Source organism: Enoplosus armatus, chromosome 19, assembly GCF_043641665.1.
Source record: "Enoplosus armatus isolate fEnoArm2 chromosome 19, fEnoArm2.hap1, whole genome shotgun sequence".
Lineage (NCBI taxonomy): Eukaryota > Metazoa > Chordata > Actinopteri > Centrarchiformes > Enoplosidae > Enoplosus > Enoplosus armatus.
Window position 1 is genome coordinate 14,804,504 of NC_092198.1, and position 17,156 is coordinate 14,821,659.

Below are 17,156 nucleotides of genomic sequence, written 5' to 3' on the forward strand. Positions count from 1 at the left end.
ATTGCCTAACTGTGGTTATTGTGCTGGCTTTGAGAAATGAGTTTCAAAGACGTTTTTGACTGTATGGCTTATGATTCTTTATTGATATGTAGAACAGCTAGATTACAGGAAACATTTTCAAACATCAGGCTATGTACAGGAAGCACGAGGTTAGAGAAGGCTAGCGGGCTTAACCTTATGGCACTTTGCTGTGTTTCAAGGCTGCTGTCTGCACAATTGATTTGAGAAAGTGGAATGTTGATTAGTATCCATTTGTACCTTAATCTATTGAATTATCAAATAAATTACACCATAACTTAATGCTCTACAGAAAGGTAGCATGTTTTCCAAAGCCTGTCCATACTGGGCACTAATAAAGCCTTGTCATTGCAATTTTAGTGTTTCACTTTTTTTCAGTTACACAAAAAAAACGACCAATCTTTGATTGCTTGCTAACAACTACTGACTGCAGTATGGTGCCTATTTAGCACATTGTTATGTTTAAGATGTCAGCATACAATAGATTTATATAATGTAGACCTTAAATCCTCTAACATTAAAACTACACAACTAGAACCTGAGGAAGGGTAAATTTAAGTGAAGTTCACAGTGAAAATGGCATACTATTGTTGGACAAGAGGCAACAATCACAACACACATTCTCACTTTTGCGTACAGTGATCGGAACCATTTTATCATGCCCTGCAGTGTAAACAATGAGTTTCAGTATCCCTTATCCATTAAAGAGGAGATCTAGTGCAAAGCAGCATTAGGTTTTCATCTCAAACCCTCTCCACACACATGGCGATGCCCATTCCTCCTCCAATACAGAGAGATACCACACCCTTGTGGCCTCCAGTCCTCTGAAGCGCGTGCAACAAGGTCACCAGCACTCTGCAGCCAGACATACCAATGGGATGGCCCAGAGAAATAGCACCACCACTCACATTCACCTGAGGAGAGGAGGACATAAAGGATAAAATAACAGTGTTAACATGCTGTATATATTTTATGTGAATCTATGAATGAACTTGACACAGGATGGAAAACTGAACATGTAAACCTGCTAAATGACTGCTGGCATCAACGTTAACCTAGTCTGTACCTTGTCTGCATTCAGGCCAAGCTCTTTAACCACAGCGATAGATTGGGCAGCAAATGCTTCATTGATCTCAAATAAGTCGACCTGGTCCAGCTGCCAGCCTGCTTTCTCAACCTATCAAAGAAGAACAAGACAATAAGCACAGAGAAGCATTTTCTCAGTTGTTACATTTAGATGCTTCTGATTTCTCACCGCTTTCCTGATGGCTGGTATTGGTCCAGTTCCCATGATAGACGGGTCAAGGCCAGCTTGAGCCCACGATACAATTCTGGCCATGGGTTTTACGCCACGCTTCACAGCCTCTGACTGGCTCATTAGGACAGTTGCTGCTGCTCCATCATTAATACCTAGAGTTAAAAAAACAAAACAGATGTATACAAAAAGCAAGCACTAAAAGGTACTAGTAGTGGCTGACATCCGTTTGGTGTCTGTGGCATCGTCTCTATTTGTCAAAAAATGATGGAGCACCAACTCCAACCTGAGGCATTTCCAGCGGTGACGGTGCCACTGCTGCCCTTGATGAAGCAGGGTTTGAGTTTGGTCATGCTCTCCATGTTGCTGCCGTGGCGAGGAAACTCATCCACCTTCACCTCCACCGGACCTGATGATGACAGACAAATGTTACGATGCATGCGCACCAAGGTCAGATGAGACGACTTCTCTGAAATAGAAGGATAAATAAGACAATAAATCACTGGACAACTCCTTGCCTTTTCTGGATGACACCGTGACTGGGACAATCTCTTGATCAAAGTGTCCTGCTTTCTGTGCAGCCTCGGTTTTGTTCTGGGACTGTACAGCAAACAGGTCCTGCTCCTCTCGACTGACTTTCCACTGCGTCGCCACATTCTCGGCTGATAAAATATGTATAAAAGATGTAATCAATAAATAAATACTCATTTACATGTGTGTCAATCAGGCGTGTGCCTATGTATGTTCTATTCATGCACACCTGTGATGCCCATATGGTAGCTATGGAAGGCATCAGTAAGGCCGTCTGCCACCATGGAGTCCTGCAGGGAGGCGTCGCCCATCTTCACACCTGCTCTCATTTGCAGTGTGTGAGGAGCCTTTAGTTGAACCAGGAAACAAACATTTAAGACGTCTTATCCTCGAGGCAATATCACTCTTTTCATCCTTTGACTGCTGGAAAACATTGGGGTTATGCAAGAACATAATGATGCAAGAGAGGATGAAACTAAATCTTAAATGTTGTATGAACACAGCCAAATTTTAGTTAAGTAAAAAAGTCTATTATTTCTTAAAGAGGATACTTATATTCCTCTCTGACACTCCTTGTGTCATAACCTACCCTGCTCATACTCTCCATGCCCCCTGCCACCACCACAGTGGACTCTCCAGTCTGGATGGACTGAGCTCCCAGACACACAGCCTTCAGCCCAGAGCCGCACACCATCTGGCAGCTCCAGGACGGGACCGGGTAGGGGATACCTGCCCCAACACTGGCCTGACGTGCCGGGTTCTGCCCGTGACCTTAAGGACGAAAGGGTAAAATATACCACCAATGAGACAAAGTCAAATCAGACTGATATTGCCCAACAACTGTTAACATGACACATGAAGATGGAACCTCTGCCACACTCTGTAATTTCCTGAGCTTTCACCTGCTGTTAGCACGTGTCCCATGATAACCTCAGAGACCTCTTCTGGCTTCACCCCAGCCCGCTTCAGGACGTCCTTAATCACCACTGAACACAGGTCATGCAGAGGCACCGTGGACAGAGCACCGTTCAAGGACCCTATGTATAAATGGGGATATATTGTAGCACATAATCAGGGACATAGTGAGGGTCAACCCACTGGAACACCGTTTATCCACCATTTGTGTTTGTGGCTCCTAACCTTTGAAACCATCTCTGTGATCTGTGGACACCATTAAGATTAGCTTGCCTTTTGGCTCCATTTCATTTATTTTAACTTTTGTTATGAAGCACTTTGGACCTCTGACATAAACAGGTGCTACACAAATAAGCATTACTTACTATAAAGTTGCTATTTTCCTGAACACACAGTGGCCTTGCTGCCAAATTAAATGTCTCACGTGTATCACATCTTGGAGAGGAAACACGCCCAACCTGCTCTTGGCATAGTGAGTAACCAATGATAGCAAGCTTGTGCTCCGTGGCACTATGACCAGCCAGCCAATCACTGGTCACAGGATACTCCGAACACATGCGCGAACCAATCAGAGCGCTGCAAGACTCGGCGTATTTAATTGTATGACATCAACCACTTTGCCAAATTAAATAAGACAAATGACAATACAGCAGCTCGTGATACTATAAGTATACACAGAGAAACACGATAGCTACAGTAGTAATTGATTTCCAGTTAAGTACAGCTAACAGTTAAGTTGACCACAGCGACAACGAGAAACAATGTTAGCAACATTGAAGTAACGTTAACAATGTTAGCGCTGCAAACGGTTTCAAATGAATGTGTATGCTTCTAGGGAGATATTAAACCTTACCAATTGGTGTCCGAGCAGCAGAGACGATGACAACAGGCTCGGTGTTCATTTTGATAGATGGCTGGTTGGAGTTGCAGTCCTTGCTTCAAAGTGTTGTTCCTGTCTATCCACTCCGCTCTGCAGTGTGCTGCCCTGTTGATACTGCCTGCCTGTCAGGTCTGCACTGAATAGGATGTGTGCGAGAGTAACTGATACTGCACCACAGCGACACCGTGTGTTTTGGAGGAGGAGTGTTCATTTTTTACTCTCACAAACTTCTGACTTTCACTAACTTAAATTTGAATTAAGGTAAAGGTTCACAGCCACACATTTAGTCCAGACTAACACTATATATTGTTCATTTCATATATATTCTGCATCTACTAAGCCACTTTGATCTGGATGATCAAGAACTGCACTGTTGCACATACATTTATGCACTTTTAGGCACTTCATACAGCTTTCTAGTTTTTATTCATCTGTACATATATGCATGCTTTCTACCTCTTCAGTCATCTTCATGTGTTAGTGTAATGCTTAATTTCCCTCCTGGTATTAACAAAGTTTAATTTTACTGCACGTCACCCAAATTATGTTCATCAAAATCCATTATTTTTAATACATTCATCCTCTCTTTATAGTGACTTTAAAATGAAAAATGTGCATACTTTTATTTTGTTAAAACACACTCAAGGAGCTGTCTTTCAGACCCAGTGGGGTAGACTACATGAGGCTTTTAAAATATTAATGCTTCAGCTGAGCCAATAGGTCATATAAATAAGTTTCCATACTACTGTATTGATGGTAATAATGGGTTTCACTCTGTAGTATTAAAAATCTTTATTGGTATTTGGTCAGTACATGAAAAGGACTGAAGTCAGAATAATTTGAACATCGCATATAAACTACTAACAATTGAACAGAATCTTCTGAACAGAATTTTTTGTCAATGAAAAATTAAAATTGCATTAAAAAAAAAGAAAAAACACAGGCCAACATCTAAAAATGACCTTCTTGAATCTTGAATATTGCGAAGCTACTGTAATTCAGTGATTTTACTGACTTTTGACGATGAGTTACAACACCAGATGGCTGATTTCAGTGTCAAGAGCTCAAACAAAAACAGCATAGACGTGCTCAAATAAACAGCAGAATGAAACGTACTAGTTTTAAATCATACATCCACTCAATTCAAATCTAACATTAACCCATACCTGTTATATCCCTGTTTAGCAACACAAATGTGACAGAGGCATCACGATAGGCAAGGGCGGGGTGAAAACAAAATGTCTTGGACAGCAGTGCTGTGTTACAGACTATGCATTTGTTGCCTTGTTTGTATATTGTATAAAAAAAGAAAGAAAAAGACAGTACATGTCAAAGTACATTACAAAACCGCACTGTCACTCGTGCTGGAGTCTAGGCCGTTCTGAGTGTGCCGTGACCCTGCAGTCCTGGTGCCCTTGGTCACCAGGGCAGCCTTGTCCTCGTGGGGGTCGGTGGTGGAGTCCGTGTCATTCGAGTGCTGAGTCAATGATGTCTCGCTGCCCGTCGGAGAGTCCACGCTCTCGTACCCTGCACTCAGCTGGCTCCCGAAACCCACAGGTCCTCCTGCTCTCCCAGCAGCAGTCTGACTCCCTGACGCCTCCTCAGAGTGGTTGGACAGTTTGGTTTCAGCTTCACCGGGGCTGGAGACCATGGGGGACATGGGAAAGTCTTCCTCTGTGCTGCTGACCTCCCGGTACAGGCTAGGTGTAGTGGTCTCGCTCCTCTGGGATGAGTTGCCATTGCTTGGTCCATTGGAGATCCTCCCGTAGTCTTTGCCCATTGGTTCAGAGGGTGCGCTGGTCTGCTCAGGCTGGGTGGACGGTTCAGCGGACGAGCTGGAAGCAGTGGGTGAAGTCCTGCTGGGTCCTGCTCCGGGCAATGCCCCCTGAGTTTGAGTTAGCTGCTGACGAGACTCCTTCAACTGCTGCTGCAGGACGAGGATGGTGCTTTGCATCCCCTCCACCTCCTCATCTAGCTGGATAATAAAGTCATTCAGCTCTGGAAGAGACGGAGATCAGGAATAGACAAAGAACAAAGTCAAGTCTAAAATCTAATCAACAGTAGTTTAAAGATGTACATTTGACTGGCAGTCAAACTTGGTAAAGTAAAAATAGCAGGCTCATGTTCTCACCGTCCTGACTGGTCTTGAGCTCCTCACTGTACTTCTTCTGCAGGGCCAACTCAGCCTCCAGCTGGGCGATGCGTCCCTGGGACAGCTGCCTACCCAACTCCTGGTTTTCCTGAATCAGCATTCGACACTTGGCCATCAGTTTCTTCCCCGTTTGGCTGTAAGGGAAACAAGTCTCACATCACACAGTGAACCAGGAGGCAAACACAACTGGCAAAGAGACGCCACTGATCCAACTGCCTGATCCACAAGCTAAGGGTCAACAGAAACTCTCCGACCTTGCCTTCCCTAAATGACTCTCCAGTCACAACAGCATTTTCATCATATCCATTAGATTCTAATGCAATATAAAATTATCATCAGGAACCCACTGACACAAATCTGTTCTGTGCAAATAAATGTAAATGACTTAAAAGTACAAACTCACATTTTTTTTAAAATCTCTAACTAAATTAAAAGTTAAATTATGAGTACGTGTTAAAAATCTAAAAAAGGTCCACACTGTGGCTGAAACCTAAAACAAGCTACCTTGACCCACATTTCTATGGAACTAATGCAACCATTCTTACACTGTAACTTAATGTTGCATATTGAAGACGAGTGAGCACTTAATAGTAGCTAGTCTGCCCCTACCAAATCCTCGCATGTACTCGCTACATCACAGAGTGTGAAGAAATAGCAGAATAAAAAATGTGACAGTTATAGAATGACACGCTACAATATAAATGTCAACCCTTAACTATGAGTAGCAAACAAGGGAATGTGCACTGCAGAACCAGGCACTGGTGTCGTGTAGTCATCACTGTAAATATACAGGAGCATGTGTTTCAACAGTAAAATCAAATAGTTCAAGGAGCTGTTTTCTCAACTTCACAACAGGTTAAGGAATACTCCATCAGTCCAGCACACCTGTTATTTTTACATTAGCAGTTAATGTGGTTATGCTTTACAAAATCCCTAATCAAGAAGCCAAATTTGCAAACAATTGAAAGGCACACACGTTATTTAAAACCATAAAAAACTGCCATCTATATAGTCTATAAATGCCTATGGAAGTCATCTATGAAATATTAACAGTAATGGCAAATAACTCAGCAACTGTACCCTATAAAAGCAGCAGTCATTTACGTGGTAACAACTCAGAAAACCATGTATGTTCTTACTTTTTGGCATCAAAAAAAATTAAGCACTGAACATTATATAGTTAATTGGATTTACTGCACCTCTTCTCAGTAGTAAGTAGTTATCATAACCATTCATTTCTCTGAAGGACTGGGAGGACATATGCTTTTAGCTCTCAAAAGGCTGCGTACACACTGCCAGCTCAAATCTCACTGTCTCACTTAAGTGTGAGAGACCAGAGTATGAAATATTATTTTTAAAGACAGGAAAGGACATAACAGATTCCACGTGTGTTTCATTCTGAAAACAGTGGCTAAAGAGAAAGAAAAGTCTAATCAGCTATTAGCGTAAATGGCTGAGGGAGAGATTGTGAGGTCAATAACAAAAATACACAGAAATACAATAAATACATTCTCATCAACTCATAACATGACTTGTTGAAGACATTTGCATTCACAACTTGAAAACAGGACTCAGTGCACCTACAGCAGTGTGTTTCAGTATTAATCTGAAGAATTAAACTTAATTCATCATAAAAGTGCAAATGTTTATACAAGTGTAAACAATCAAAGCCAATCATGCTTCTTGGTTCACACACACTGCAGTAAGTGTTCGTTTGAGAGAAACAAGAGAAAGATCAAATGAAATGCCAATAAAAAGAAACAAGTCACAAAATAAAACATGTAAATACACTCTACCGTGAGTGGGCCCATGTTCAAAGACACAGGCGACTGGACCCTCATGCCTGAACCACAGTCCTCTGTGGACCGAGGATCTGGCTCCGCTCACAGTCTTAGCATCATTTCTAGTGGCTCTTCCCACCCAAAGTCTTACTTTTAAATCCTAGAAACTTTCCTCATGTTACTGCAATGTATCTAGGCTGTCCAAAAAAGTCTTTATGTTTCTCAAGCAGACTAGAGGGGTATGTGTGTGGTGTAATCCAGTTAAATGTCTTTATAAACCAAGTATGGGAATTGTCTGTAAAATGTTCAATTGCTGTTTTAGGCTAGGGATGCTCCCTGCCTGACTCACCCTCCACCATAACCCCCCTATTTAATATGTCAACTGTCTGGTTTGGGCTGAGGGTGCGGGGAGGGCATATCCGTGTCGGGAAGTGAGTGACCACCTCTTCAGGAACAGTCCGGACTCCTTCAGGCCCTTGGACGGTGAGGGGATACGAGGGGAGAGAGCTGAAACACAAGTGTCACCTGACCATACTGTCTTTTCACTTTAGGTTATGTGATATGTAGCTGGCACAGTGCAAGAGAACAAAAACAGTTTTGTTTTGCAGTGACTGGCTTTCTGTAAAGTCTGAGTCTCGTGGTGAGTACAGCATTTGTCAGCCTCCCCCCCACCATTGTTCCTGCATGCCTGCAGTGAGAGTGAGGGTGGGGGGCATGAGGAAGTCTTGACTTTTTTGGGGGGGAGGGGGGTTATTTTGATTGTCTTTACCTATCAGGTGTAAATTTCCAGGCACTCAGTTCATTTTGGGCCTGCTCCAGTTTGTCTTTAGTCTGTTCTAGTTCAGCCTTCATTTTGAGGAAAAACAAGTTGATGGCTGGGTCCACCATGGATGACCGCAGTTGGGCCGCACTCGGCTGCTGGACTTGCTTGAGGTACTGGATCTGGGTCTGCAGGATGAAACAAAGAGGTGTTACTGACTGGTAAAATGTAGTATCTCTCTTCTACTAATTTCTAAGAACTTCTGATTATGAGTACAAGTCCTTTAGCTTGTCCAATCTCCAGTCCATGGAGCCCCCTTAGTTGTTGTTATTATTATTATTATCATTATAACTAAAGATGAGGACTAGAGCAGTCTGCATGTTGCCTTTTCAAGCAGTACCATCAATCAGTTTTGAACAATGTCTAGATTTTTGATAACTACAAAATAAAAATACTTAGTTGGATGATTAGTCATTGCTATTAAGATGAATCTTGTATTACATGAAAATCCATTTGAATTTAGCAATAAAAACTACAGTTAGATATGAGCCACTTTCCTGGACACACCAAGCAGGAGCATTTTCATTCAAGGAAACACAGACAAGTTCAGAACAAACAAAAACCCACCTGTCACAATTATGATGACCTCAAACTTATTTGAATATATTTACATGTGTAGGTGCAACCACTGTGCCTCAAAACACAACAGCCAGCTAAGAATTTAGCCATTTCAGTCAAAAATGGTCTCCTATCCTTTACAGCTCTGTGTTTAAAGAGGACAACACGGTTACTGGGTTTAAAACCTTTTTAACATCTACCTGGCTGTGAGTGTTGTGTTTACCTCAGCTGCCCTATAAGAATGGCATGTGCTGCCATAAAGCCACTGGGTGATCCACTGAGCTGTCAATCTGATAAGAGCAAAGGATGCCTTCCTCGACACTATTTACCTTTAACCTACATACCGTGATAGTGAATGAATGCAAAGTATAATTTATAGTGTAGTGCTGACATAACGTAAATTACTACAATAGTCGACAGAAGGAAAATTAGAGGAATTATATATTTTACATTTTCAAGAATATATATATTGTTGCATACAGTGTACTTAGTGTTTTTTTTTTGCAAACTGATTGGACCAAGCAAGCAAGTTTAAGACATAGCAACTTTTGAGGAGCCTTTATCTATTAATAAATTTTGTCCACAATTTATCAATAGTGGACATTTACCCATGGTCAATTTATTTTGTGGACATCCATGTACCTCCCAGCAGACTCCAGAAAGTAGTATGAACAGAACTACTATGCGCCTGTGGTGTCTGCAGCTGTCCGCATATGTTTGGGAGTATAAACCAGGCTTAAGAGGTGCTGGGTGCATCAACAATTCTGTTAGAAGCAGTCAACAATCAAGTCAACGTCAATTTAAGGAGTGCATCCTTTAAAGACAACTAAAGTAATCCCATAATCATATCAAAAGCATTAAGAAAGTGGAGGAATAGAATACATACTGTGCACTCTTGCATTTCCTGCTCCTTGGTGGCAAGTCGCATGACCAAGATGTTCTCCCTGCGTGCAGACTCCTGCTGCTGCTGCTTGAGCTTCTCCTCCGACTCCTTCAGCCCTGTTACATCATTGGCTAAGACGGTGAAGAGAGGAAGGAAAGAAAAGTGCATCTGAAGAAGCATCCCTTTCACAAGCAGCCAAAAATAGTGTGTAACACATAGCGATTATTGCTGGCAGGAGAAATCATGTCCATGTTGTATTGGATTGCATTTACGTAACAGCAGATGTACTTACAACATAGCTCTGTATATTTTGCCTCCAGGACCTGGACATATGCTTCATGCTGTTTCCACCTGAGAGGAGCAGAAGATGTGTAAACATAAACTCAACCTGAATAGATCAAGTTTCCCCACAACATAATTAATCTCCAATTGTAGAGCTGTCACCTACCTTGTACACAACTCCTCTCTGGTCAGGGTCTTCATGTCAGATTCACTGAGGCGAACCTGTAGAAAAGGAAACCAAGGACTGGTTAGATAAATAAATCTATTAAGCTCATATTTAGACATGAAGGGGCTCATGACTCACGATAAACATAACAACTTAACTAGAAAAGTCACTCACCTTCTTGGGTAGAGGCTCTTCGTTGGTCATTGTGAACTCTAGAAGTAAATATAAAAAGGAATCATCATTAATCACATCTTGGTGTGTTGAAGCGGCTGCATCATCTTTAGCTGTAACGCGCTGGCTTGTCCACACGCAGTTAAATGAATGTATGACAACTTTGCTAAATTGCTGCAAATGCTGTGGTTTATGACTATCGAATTAAGCTACGGGTGTGCGGCGACCAAGTTAAGTTAACTATCTGGCCGACCTAATAAAAGTTAACGTTAACGTTACCCGTTAATAAGAGCTGCCGAGCCTAATGTTAGCTGGTGTGGCAGGCAACAACGATGGATAGCAAGGAAAAGAAATAAGCTAACCAAGGTTAACTCTTGGGTGCTAATAACATTTAGCATCCGCGAGCAAAATAAATAGAGGCTATAAAACTACAGTGTTAAGCCACATAAATTGTCTTTAAGTTCCGCCCGGCAGCATGTAATTCTTGGATCTGTTTTCGGCTCCTTGTTATCACAAAATGGCGGTGAAGGAAATGACTCCCTCCCTTGCGCTCCTTTTCCTGAAACTAGCGGGCTCTTGGCTGCAGATATCAGGCCTTCAGTCATCAAAAAACACTTACCAGACCCGTTTCTTTCGAGGTTTATGGGACCTCTCGGCTTCACGGATTCTTTACAAGGCGCAAAATTGCGACTACGTTATTTTTGTTCTGTGAATTTATGTGTAGCTAGTTGACTCGCTTCGGCGTGATCACCATCATCTTCGTCACTGAGGGCAGAACAGAATGGCTCTGGCAGTTGCTGCACTCGGGTTGCTGCAGAGTACACCCAGAGACAGGGGAGACAAAGCAGACCTCTCACTCCCACGCGATTTCTGGATCCTAAACGTGGCCGAGACGTACAGGAGAATCTGGGAAACATGCTCTTCGTCAATTAATTTTGTTAATTGTTTCAGCTCAAACATTGTACTTTTTACTCCACTACATTTATTTGATAACTTTAGTTATCAGTTACTTTGCCGTTTCAGATTAATATTACAAAATGTAATCTACAAATATATTATGACGTATTATTATAGATAAAGATAAAACTTTATTGTTGGTGAAATTCACAAGCTACTCGGCAGTATATACAACGCAGTACACATATTTTTTACTTAAGTAAAAGATAGGAAATATTTAGAGCTGAAGCTATTAGTTGATCAATAAAAAAAATACAATTTTGATAATCAATTGATCATTATTCATTTTATCAATCAATTAATTGATAGTTGCCAAAACCAGTTTCTCAATGGTAATTATTTGCTGGTTCCCTCAGTCTCCTATAATAATAAATGTATTTTTAATTTGGAGAGTTGGTTGGATGAAACAAGCAATTTGAAGACATCACCTTTGGCATTTTGTAAAGCAAATGATTAATTAAGGAAATAATCTGCAAATCCATAATGATAATCATTAGTTGCAGTTGCATTAGTGTAGTTTATGTTGGCAGTGGTTGAAGTGCAGTGTTGTAACCCTAACAGAGCTTTTGCCCTGTTATCCAACTTAAACTATACAATGCATCAATAGGCACATCATCAGTTGTGAATTGCGGCTTCTAATTCCCTGGTGTTCACTGATTTATGATGGAAATTGTGTTAGCGTGAGAAACGTCTTGAATGAGATGTGGGAAAGTCTGGGAACCCTGGTTTATTTTAGTGATTTGTTTGTTGGCCTTCAAACAGGCCAGCATAAAATTGCAGAGTGACAACATTTACTTCCATAACACCATAACATTAAAGTCTGTAGTCCAGATGAGTTGCTAGGTTACTTATGCATTCTTTGTGGTCGGGAAAATTGTGAACCCACAGAGAATAGCACCTTCTATTGCAATCTGAAATTTGGTGTTTTATCGCAAATACTGAAGTCTCGTTGGTTTTATTCCTTAGTGATTCATTTTCCTTAAAATAGACGATCTCTGGCATTGCCTCCGATGTGGAGATGTTCACGTGATTCTTTACACTTTGCTGTTAGTTTTCATAATTATGCAAAATTGTACAGCCTACTTGTACAAATTATTGACATTTATTATGGCTATATTACATTTGATTATGTATTATTAATTTACCCTAAAATCTTATGTTTAAAAATGGAAATAGAATAGAATTTATAAGACAATTATACAATTACAATTTATAGACAGGAACACATTATTTATATAACAAAATATGCAAAGACACTTCACCTGCACTCCTATTGACGTTTATTAAGGCCACGAAAAAACAGCCATAGGGGTGAGTTGAAAAATGTTATGGAAGAGGGAGGGGTAAAATGCGGAATCTAATATTTTTCAATATATATCAATATATCACGTTTTCACCACATATGTCATTATATAATATCTACCAATATTTCTGAAAGGAGTATTGGCTTCAGTCGCAGTTGAGGTTTATCTAATTCCTGTAAACTCTTGTCAACACCCCCACATGACAATAATGGTACGGTCGCCTGCGCTGTCAAGTTGAAACTGCACATTTCAAGGGCAGTTACCAGTGTTCATCTTCTCTGTCCCGGCTACCTTGTGGGCACTATAACGAACATGCTTTGCAGAGTTGGTCAGATACGCAGGTAAAACTGATATCAACTTGCCATTTAGTGCCATTACCCTGTTCAAAGTGCACAAGGAATTAGGACGACTGACTTTTAGCTGCTAGCGCGATTGCTCATGAACTTGAGACAGTTGTTTATTCAGAGCTAACAGTTAGCTAGCCAGTATGCTAACTTACTTTAGCAGCTCAGCAAGGTTAGCTTGTGGCGCACCACATGAAGGATTTCTTTTTGTTGAATTTGTCTCACTGTCCCGCACTCACTCTTCCTTGTGAATTGTTAATTTAATGTTGTTATGTTCGGACACACTTGTTCATACCTAACTAACATTGCTAACTCGGTGCCACCAGCTCATTCAGCTTATATCTAACCACCCTAACTGTATGTTAATCCACAATCACCATCGGAAATGTAGGTCACTTCAAGCCAGTTGCTCAAGGCTTATCAAGCTGTTTTAACTTAAACTGATAAAACCTACCTGTGCCAGGCTAGCTCGAGCACAGGCATCACTGGTAGCTGAGTTGTTTTTGTCTCTCCATACATTTTGAAACCAAAAATGTTACTTATGGTTGGTATGGTGGTTTTCCTTTGCTTTGTTTCAGGTGTGCAGCCAGCCTCAGCCAAACTATAAACCAGGTAGCTGCATCACGGCAGAAGCACACGCTCCCTGACCTGACCTATGACTATGGAGCCCTGGAGCCCCATATCAATGCAGAGATAATGCAGCTGCACCACAGCAAGCACCACGCCACATATGTCAACAACCTTAACATCACAGAGGAGAAATATCAGGAGGCACTAGTAAAGGGTACAAACACAAACTTGAATTGCTTCTGTGTATGGACATGTAAAGATGGATTCATTAATATTAAAGAATTAACTACATTGAGTTGTAATCTAAATGTTGACTGTCAGGATACATTTTTTAACATTTATGACACGACATCAATATATTCTAAACTGTTCATTGTGTTGTATTCATGTGTCTCACACATCAACAGTCACATTTTTCTGACAAATCTGATGTCTTTGTATTCACCTGCATGTATTTTCTATTTCTTCTACTTGTATTTTAGGTGATGTGACAGCACAGGTTGCCCTCCAGCCTGCTCTGAAGTTCAATGGAGGAGGCCACATTAACCACACTATCTTCTGGACAAACCTCTCTCCAAATGGTGGAGGCGAGCCACAGGGTAAGGCAGAATTGCATCCTAAACTTTTAACGTTATTTTTCCTACACTGCTTTGTTTTGTAGTTAACTTAAACCTACATTAGGCAACACATGACTCTGTTTTGTAAAAGGGAAGTTAGTAATGTTAGACCTGCTGTGAGTGACCTGTCAACTCTGCAGCTCTGTGCTGCTTTCGGCTTTCAGTTTTTGGGTTATTATTGGCTGTATTTTTGAGTCTCACCACCCTTTCCAGCCATCAATATAAAACATAGCCATTCCCAGTGATCACGTTCAGACAAGCTGACCCTCCCAACACAAAACAGTAGAAAGTAAAGTAAATGAGTGGCTTGCGAAGCATCCGGTGAGCTAAAGTCCAAGATGTTTTTGTGAGGATTTTGCCAAACCAAACCAGAGTCAAAAAGGGAGTTAATAATGGACTTATATTCATCAGGTGGGCAGAAACATGACTCCAGTGTTTATGGAGTTAGTGCCTTTTTAAACTGGTGGTATCTCAACATTGTGTTACACAAAGGTTGTTTTCTTTTATCATTCTGCCCTCTAGTGGTTGGAGATGCTGCCTTAACGGATTATATGCATTATAATACATTTTCCTTTTTTATTATTTATTGCAAAAGGATTAGGAGAAATTATTTTCAGTTGGTATGGCAGCTTTCTTCAAGATGATGCACAAAATATAAACTAGTAAATACACAAATTAAGTTCATTGAAAATGCTTTCTGATTTTGTTTCTTGCTTTTAACGTCTAGTACAGTGACGTAGCCCCGGTCTGTGTCACTTCTTGTAGGGGAGCTGATGGAGGCCATTAAGCGGGACTTTGGCTCCTTCCAAAAGATGAAGGAGAAGATGTCTGCTGCCACAGTGGCAGTGCAGGGCTCAGGCTGGGGCTGGCTTGGCTTCGACAAGGAGAGTGGAAGACTTCGTATTGTTGCTTGTGCTAACCAGGATCCCCTGCAGGGATCCACAGGTCAGTTGAAAACAGCTTTCAAGTAGATTTAAGACTTTCTACAGTATGTTATTTACATTTTCCTACTGTCATTTTGTCAAATGCCACGTATGACACAGAGCCATCAGGGTAATTGTTTCCTGTCTCTGACACTCAGGTCTCATCCCCCTCCTTGGTATCGATGTATGGGAGCATGCCTACTACCTTCAGTACAAAAATGTGCGGCCGGACTACGTTAAGGCTATCTGGAATGTCGTCAACTGGGAGAATGTGAGCGAGCGCCTCCAGACTGCCAAAAAGTAGAATCTAATCCTCAAATACCCTCAAAACCCCTTTCACCCTGACCTGGATCAAACAGTAGTTGCAAATAATGATCAGTTTTACGTGGCATGGAGTTTTCAGATGATCAGCTGCATCACAGTTGATTAAGTTATCTTTAAAATACTTCCTATTTTGTTGCAAATGACATTGTCTTTGTGGCAAACACACCGCCCTGCACACACAGGTTGAAGCAAACTTTCAACAAATTATTTGCAAGTGCTTTTTATCTAAGGTCTGCTCCCAACCTCCAGACCTTTTTCAAGCGCACAAATTGGCCTCCTTTCACATGAAGGCTGGCGTCTGTTAATCACACCCAAATATTGGCTGCCATACCTGTGAACAGTGAGCTTTGTCTTTGTCAGAATAACTCACACTAAAATCTGACAATATTATTGCAATTTTTGATGTATTATAATAAAATTATAGGATTTCAATTGTAAAAGCTTGATGATTGGTGCTTCGTTCTTCTCTTTCTATGTGCTGGGATCGATATCCCCTAAGATGCCTTTTAAAGCTATTGTTAGAGAGTTATTTATGTCAGAGAAGGGCAACAGAGAAAATAAAAACATGTTTGTAGTCACAGTGGTGACCAGCACAGAGGCTACATTTCAAACTTTTCTAGTTCAGTTCAGGTCTTTATGCTCCCACCAGAGGGCAATAAAGAAGTTATTGGGTGTCTAACACAGGTCAGGGAATTTCTAAAAAGGAAAAAAAAGGTTTTGAGGTATGTTCAAGTTGAGCAAAGTAAGCATTTCTTTTTTACCAAATTTGGCGAGGCGTGTAAGATATTAAGAATTCAAGGAACCAGTCTACTTCAAAGAGCTCTCCTTGGCTGCAATTCTCAGCTTTCATCTCATATTGCACTACATGATGGCTATCAACATTTGTTTTTCTTTTTCAAAAGCACATCCAAGTTGGCTTCAGTCCAATCCAAAGATTTCAATCTTAGTTGAAAAACAGTGCTTTCTGAGAAACCACAGCCTTGCTGTTAAAAGTCAACTCTAGTTAATGAGATGTGTTTGGAGGACATTAGATACTATCTAAGGCATATACTGAATGTCCAGTACTGTAAACTAGATGGCTTAAACCCCATGAGCCTGTCTGAGTTGACTTTCACTGTATGATCTGCTCTGCTTCTTCACAGTTTTACCAAAAGAGGGCAGTGTTTCCCAATGTTTCCTGCTGTAGATGCTCTTGGGTCTTGAGTTGTGTGCACATGATTGTCTTAGATAAAAACGATTATTATCAAGTGCATTTAAATGGTGAATGTGTTGGTGTTATATATTCACATATATATACAGTTAATTCACCTCTTCATTCTTATAACCCACAGTAGATTTTAAAGGACTTTAGCAGTACACTGTGTGTGACTTAAAAATTAGTTTTATGTTCAGAAAAGGAGGTTTCCTCCAAAATAATATCAAGGACAAGTGTACTTGAACTGTACAAATGGCTTCCAGCTGGTTAATCTTCTGTCATCCAAGTGCCTCCGCTCTTCCTGTCAGTGATTAGGACTGACCAGTTTGCCAGTAGGAATATCACATTCCAGAGATCTCTCCCTTTTCCTGGAGGTGGTGTCGGGATGTAGAGGTGAACTGGTTTTCAGTGGACACAGAGTTCAAGCACATGGTGACCAGACTCCAATGGTGAGACTGGAATCAGCACCCCTTTTGTTTGTATTAAATAATTTCTGTTAGGATTGGCTAA

The 17,156-nt window shown here is 41.0% G+C and overlaps 3 protein-coding genes across 3 annotated transcripts; 1 reads left to right on the plus strand and 2 right to left on the minus strand.

The window, feature by feature from the left end:
- Nucleotides 1-52: 52 nt before the first annotated feature.
- On the minus strand, nucleotides 53-3,681 carry acat2 (acetyl-CoA acetyltransferase 2). Its single transcript, XM_070925523.1, has 9 exons — nucleotides 3,573-3,681; nucleotides 2,707-2,841; nucleotides 2,394-2,575; nucleotides 2,034-2,151; nucleotides 1,792-1,935; nucleotides 1,560-1,682; nucleotides 1,274-1,428; nucleotides 1,085-1,195; nucleotides 53-932 (listed from the first exon to the last, which is right to left on the minus strand). Exons 1-9 carry the CDS (start codon nucleotides 3,619-3,621, stop codon nucleotides 762-764), a joined length of 1,188 nt encoding a protein of 395 aa, XP_070781624.1. The 5' UTR covers nucleotides 3,622-3,681; the 3' UTR covers nucleotides 53-761.
- Nucleotides 3,682-4,035: 354 nt separating this feature from the next.
- wtap (WT1 associated protein) lies at nucleotides 4,036-11,168 on the minus strand. The gene is made up of 8 exons (XM_070925624.1): nucleotides 11,032-11,168; nucleotides 10,416-10,453; nucleotides 10,242-10,297; nucleotides 10,086-10,144; nucleotides 9,797-9,924; nucleotides 8,302-8,480; nucleotides 5,731-5,885; nucleotides 4,036-5,597 (listed from the first exon to the last, which is right to left on the minus strand). The coding sequence occupies exons 2-8, from the start codon at nucleotides 10,443-10,445 to the stop codon at nucleotides 4,939-4,941; spliced, it is 1,266 nt and encodes a 421-aa protein (XP_070781725.1). The 5' UTR covers nucleotides 10,446-10,453; nucleotides 11,032-11,168; the 3' UTR covers nucleotides 4,036-4,938.
- Nucleotides 11,169-12,926: 1,758 nt separating this feature from the next.
- sod2 (superoxide dismutase 2, mitochondrial) lies at nucleotides 12,927-15,893 on the plus strand. Its single transcript, XM_070925376.1, has 5 exons — nucleotides 12,927-13,014; nucleotides 13,596-13,801; nucleotides 14,070-14,186; nucleotides 14,970-15,149; nucleotides 15,286-15,893. Exons 1-5 carry the CDS (start codon nucleotides 12,986-12,988, stop codon nucleotides 15,429-15,431), a joined length of 678 nt encoding a protein of 225 aa, XP_070781477.1. The 5' UTR covers nucleotides 12,927-12,985; the 3' UTR covers nucleotides 15,432-15,893.
- Nucleotides 15,894-17,156: the final 1,263 nt, after the last annotated feature.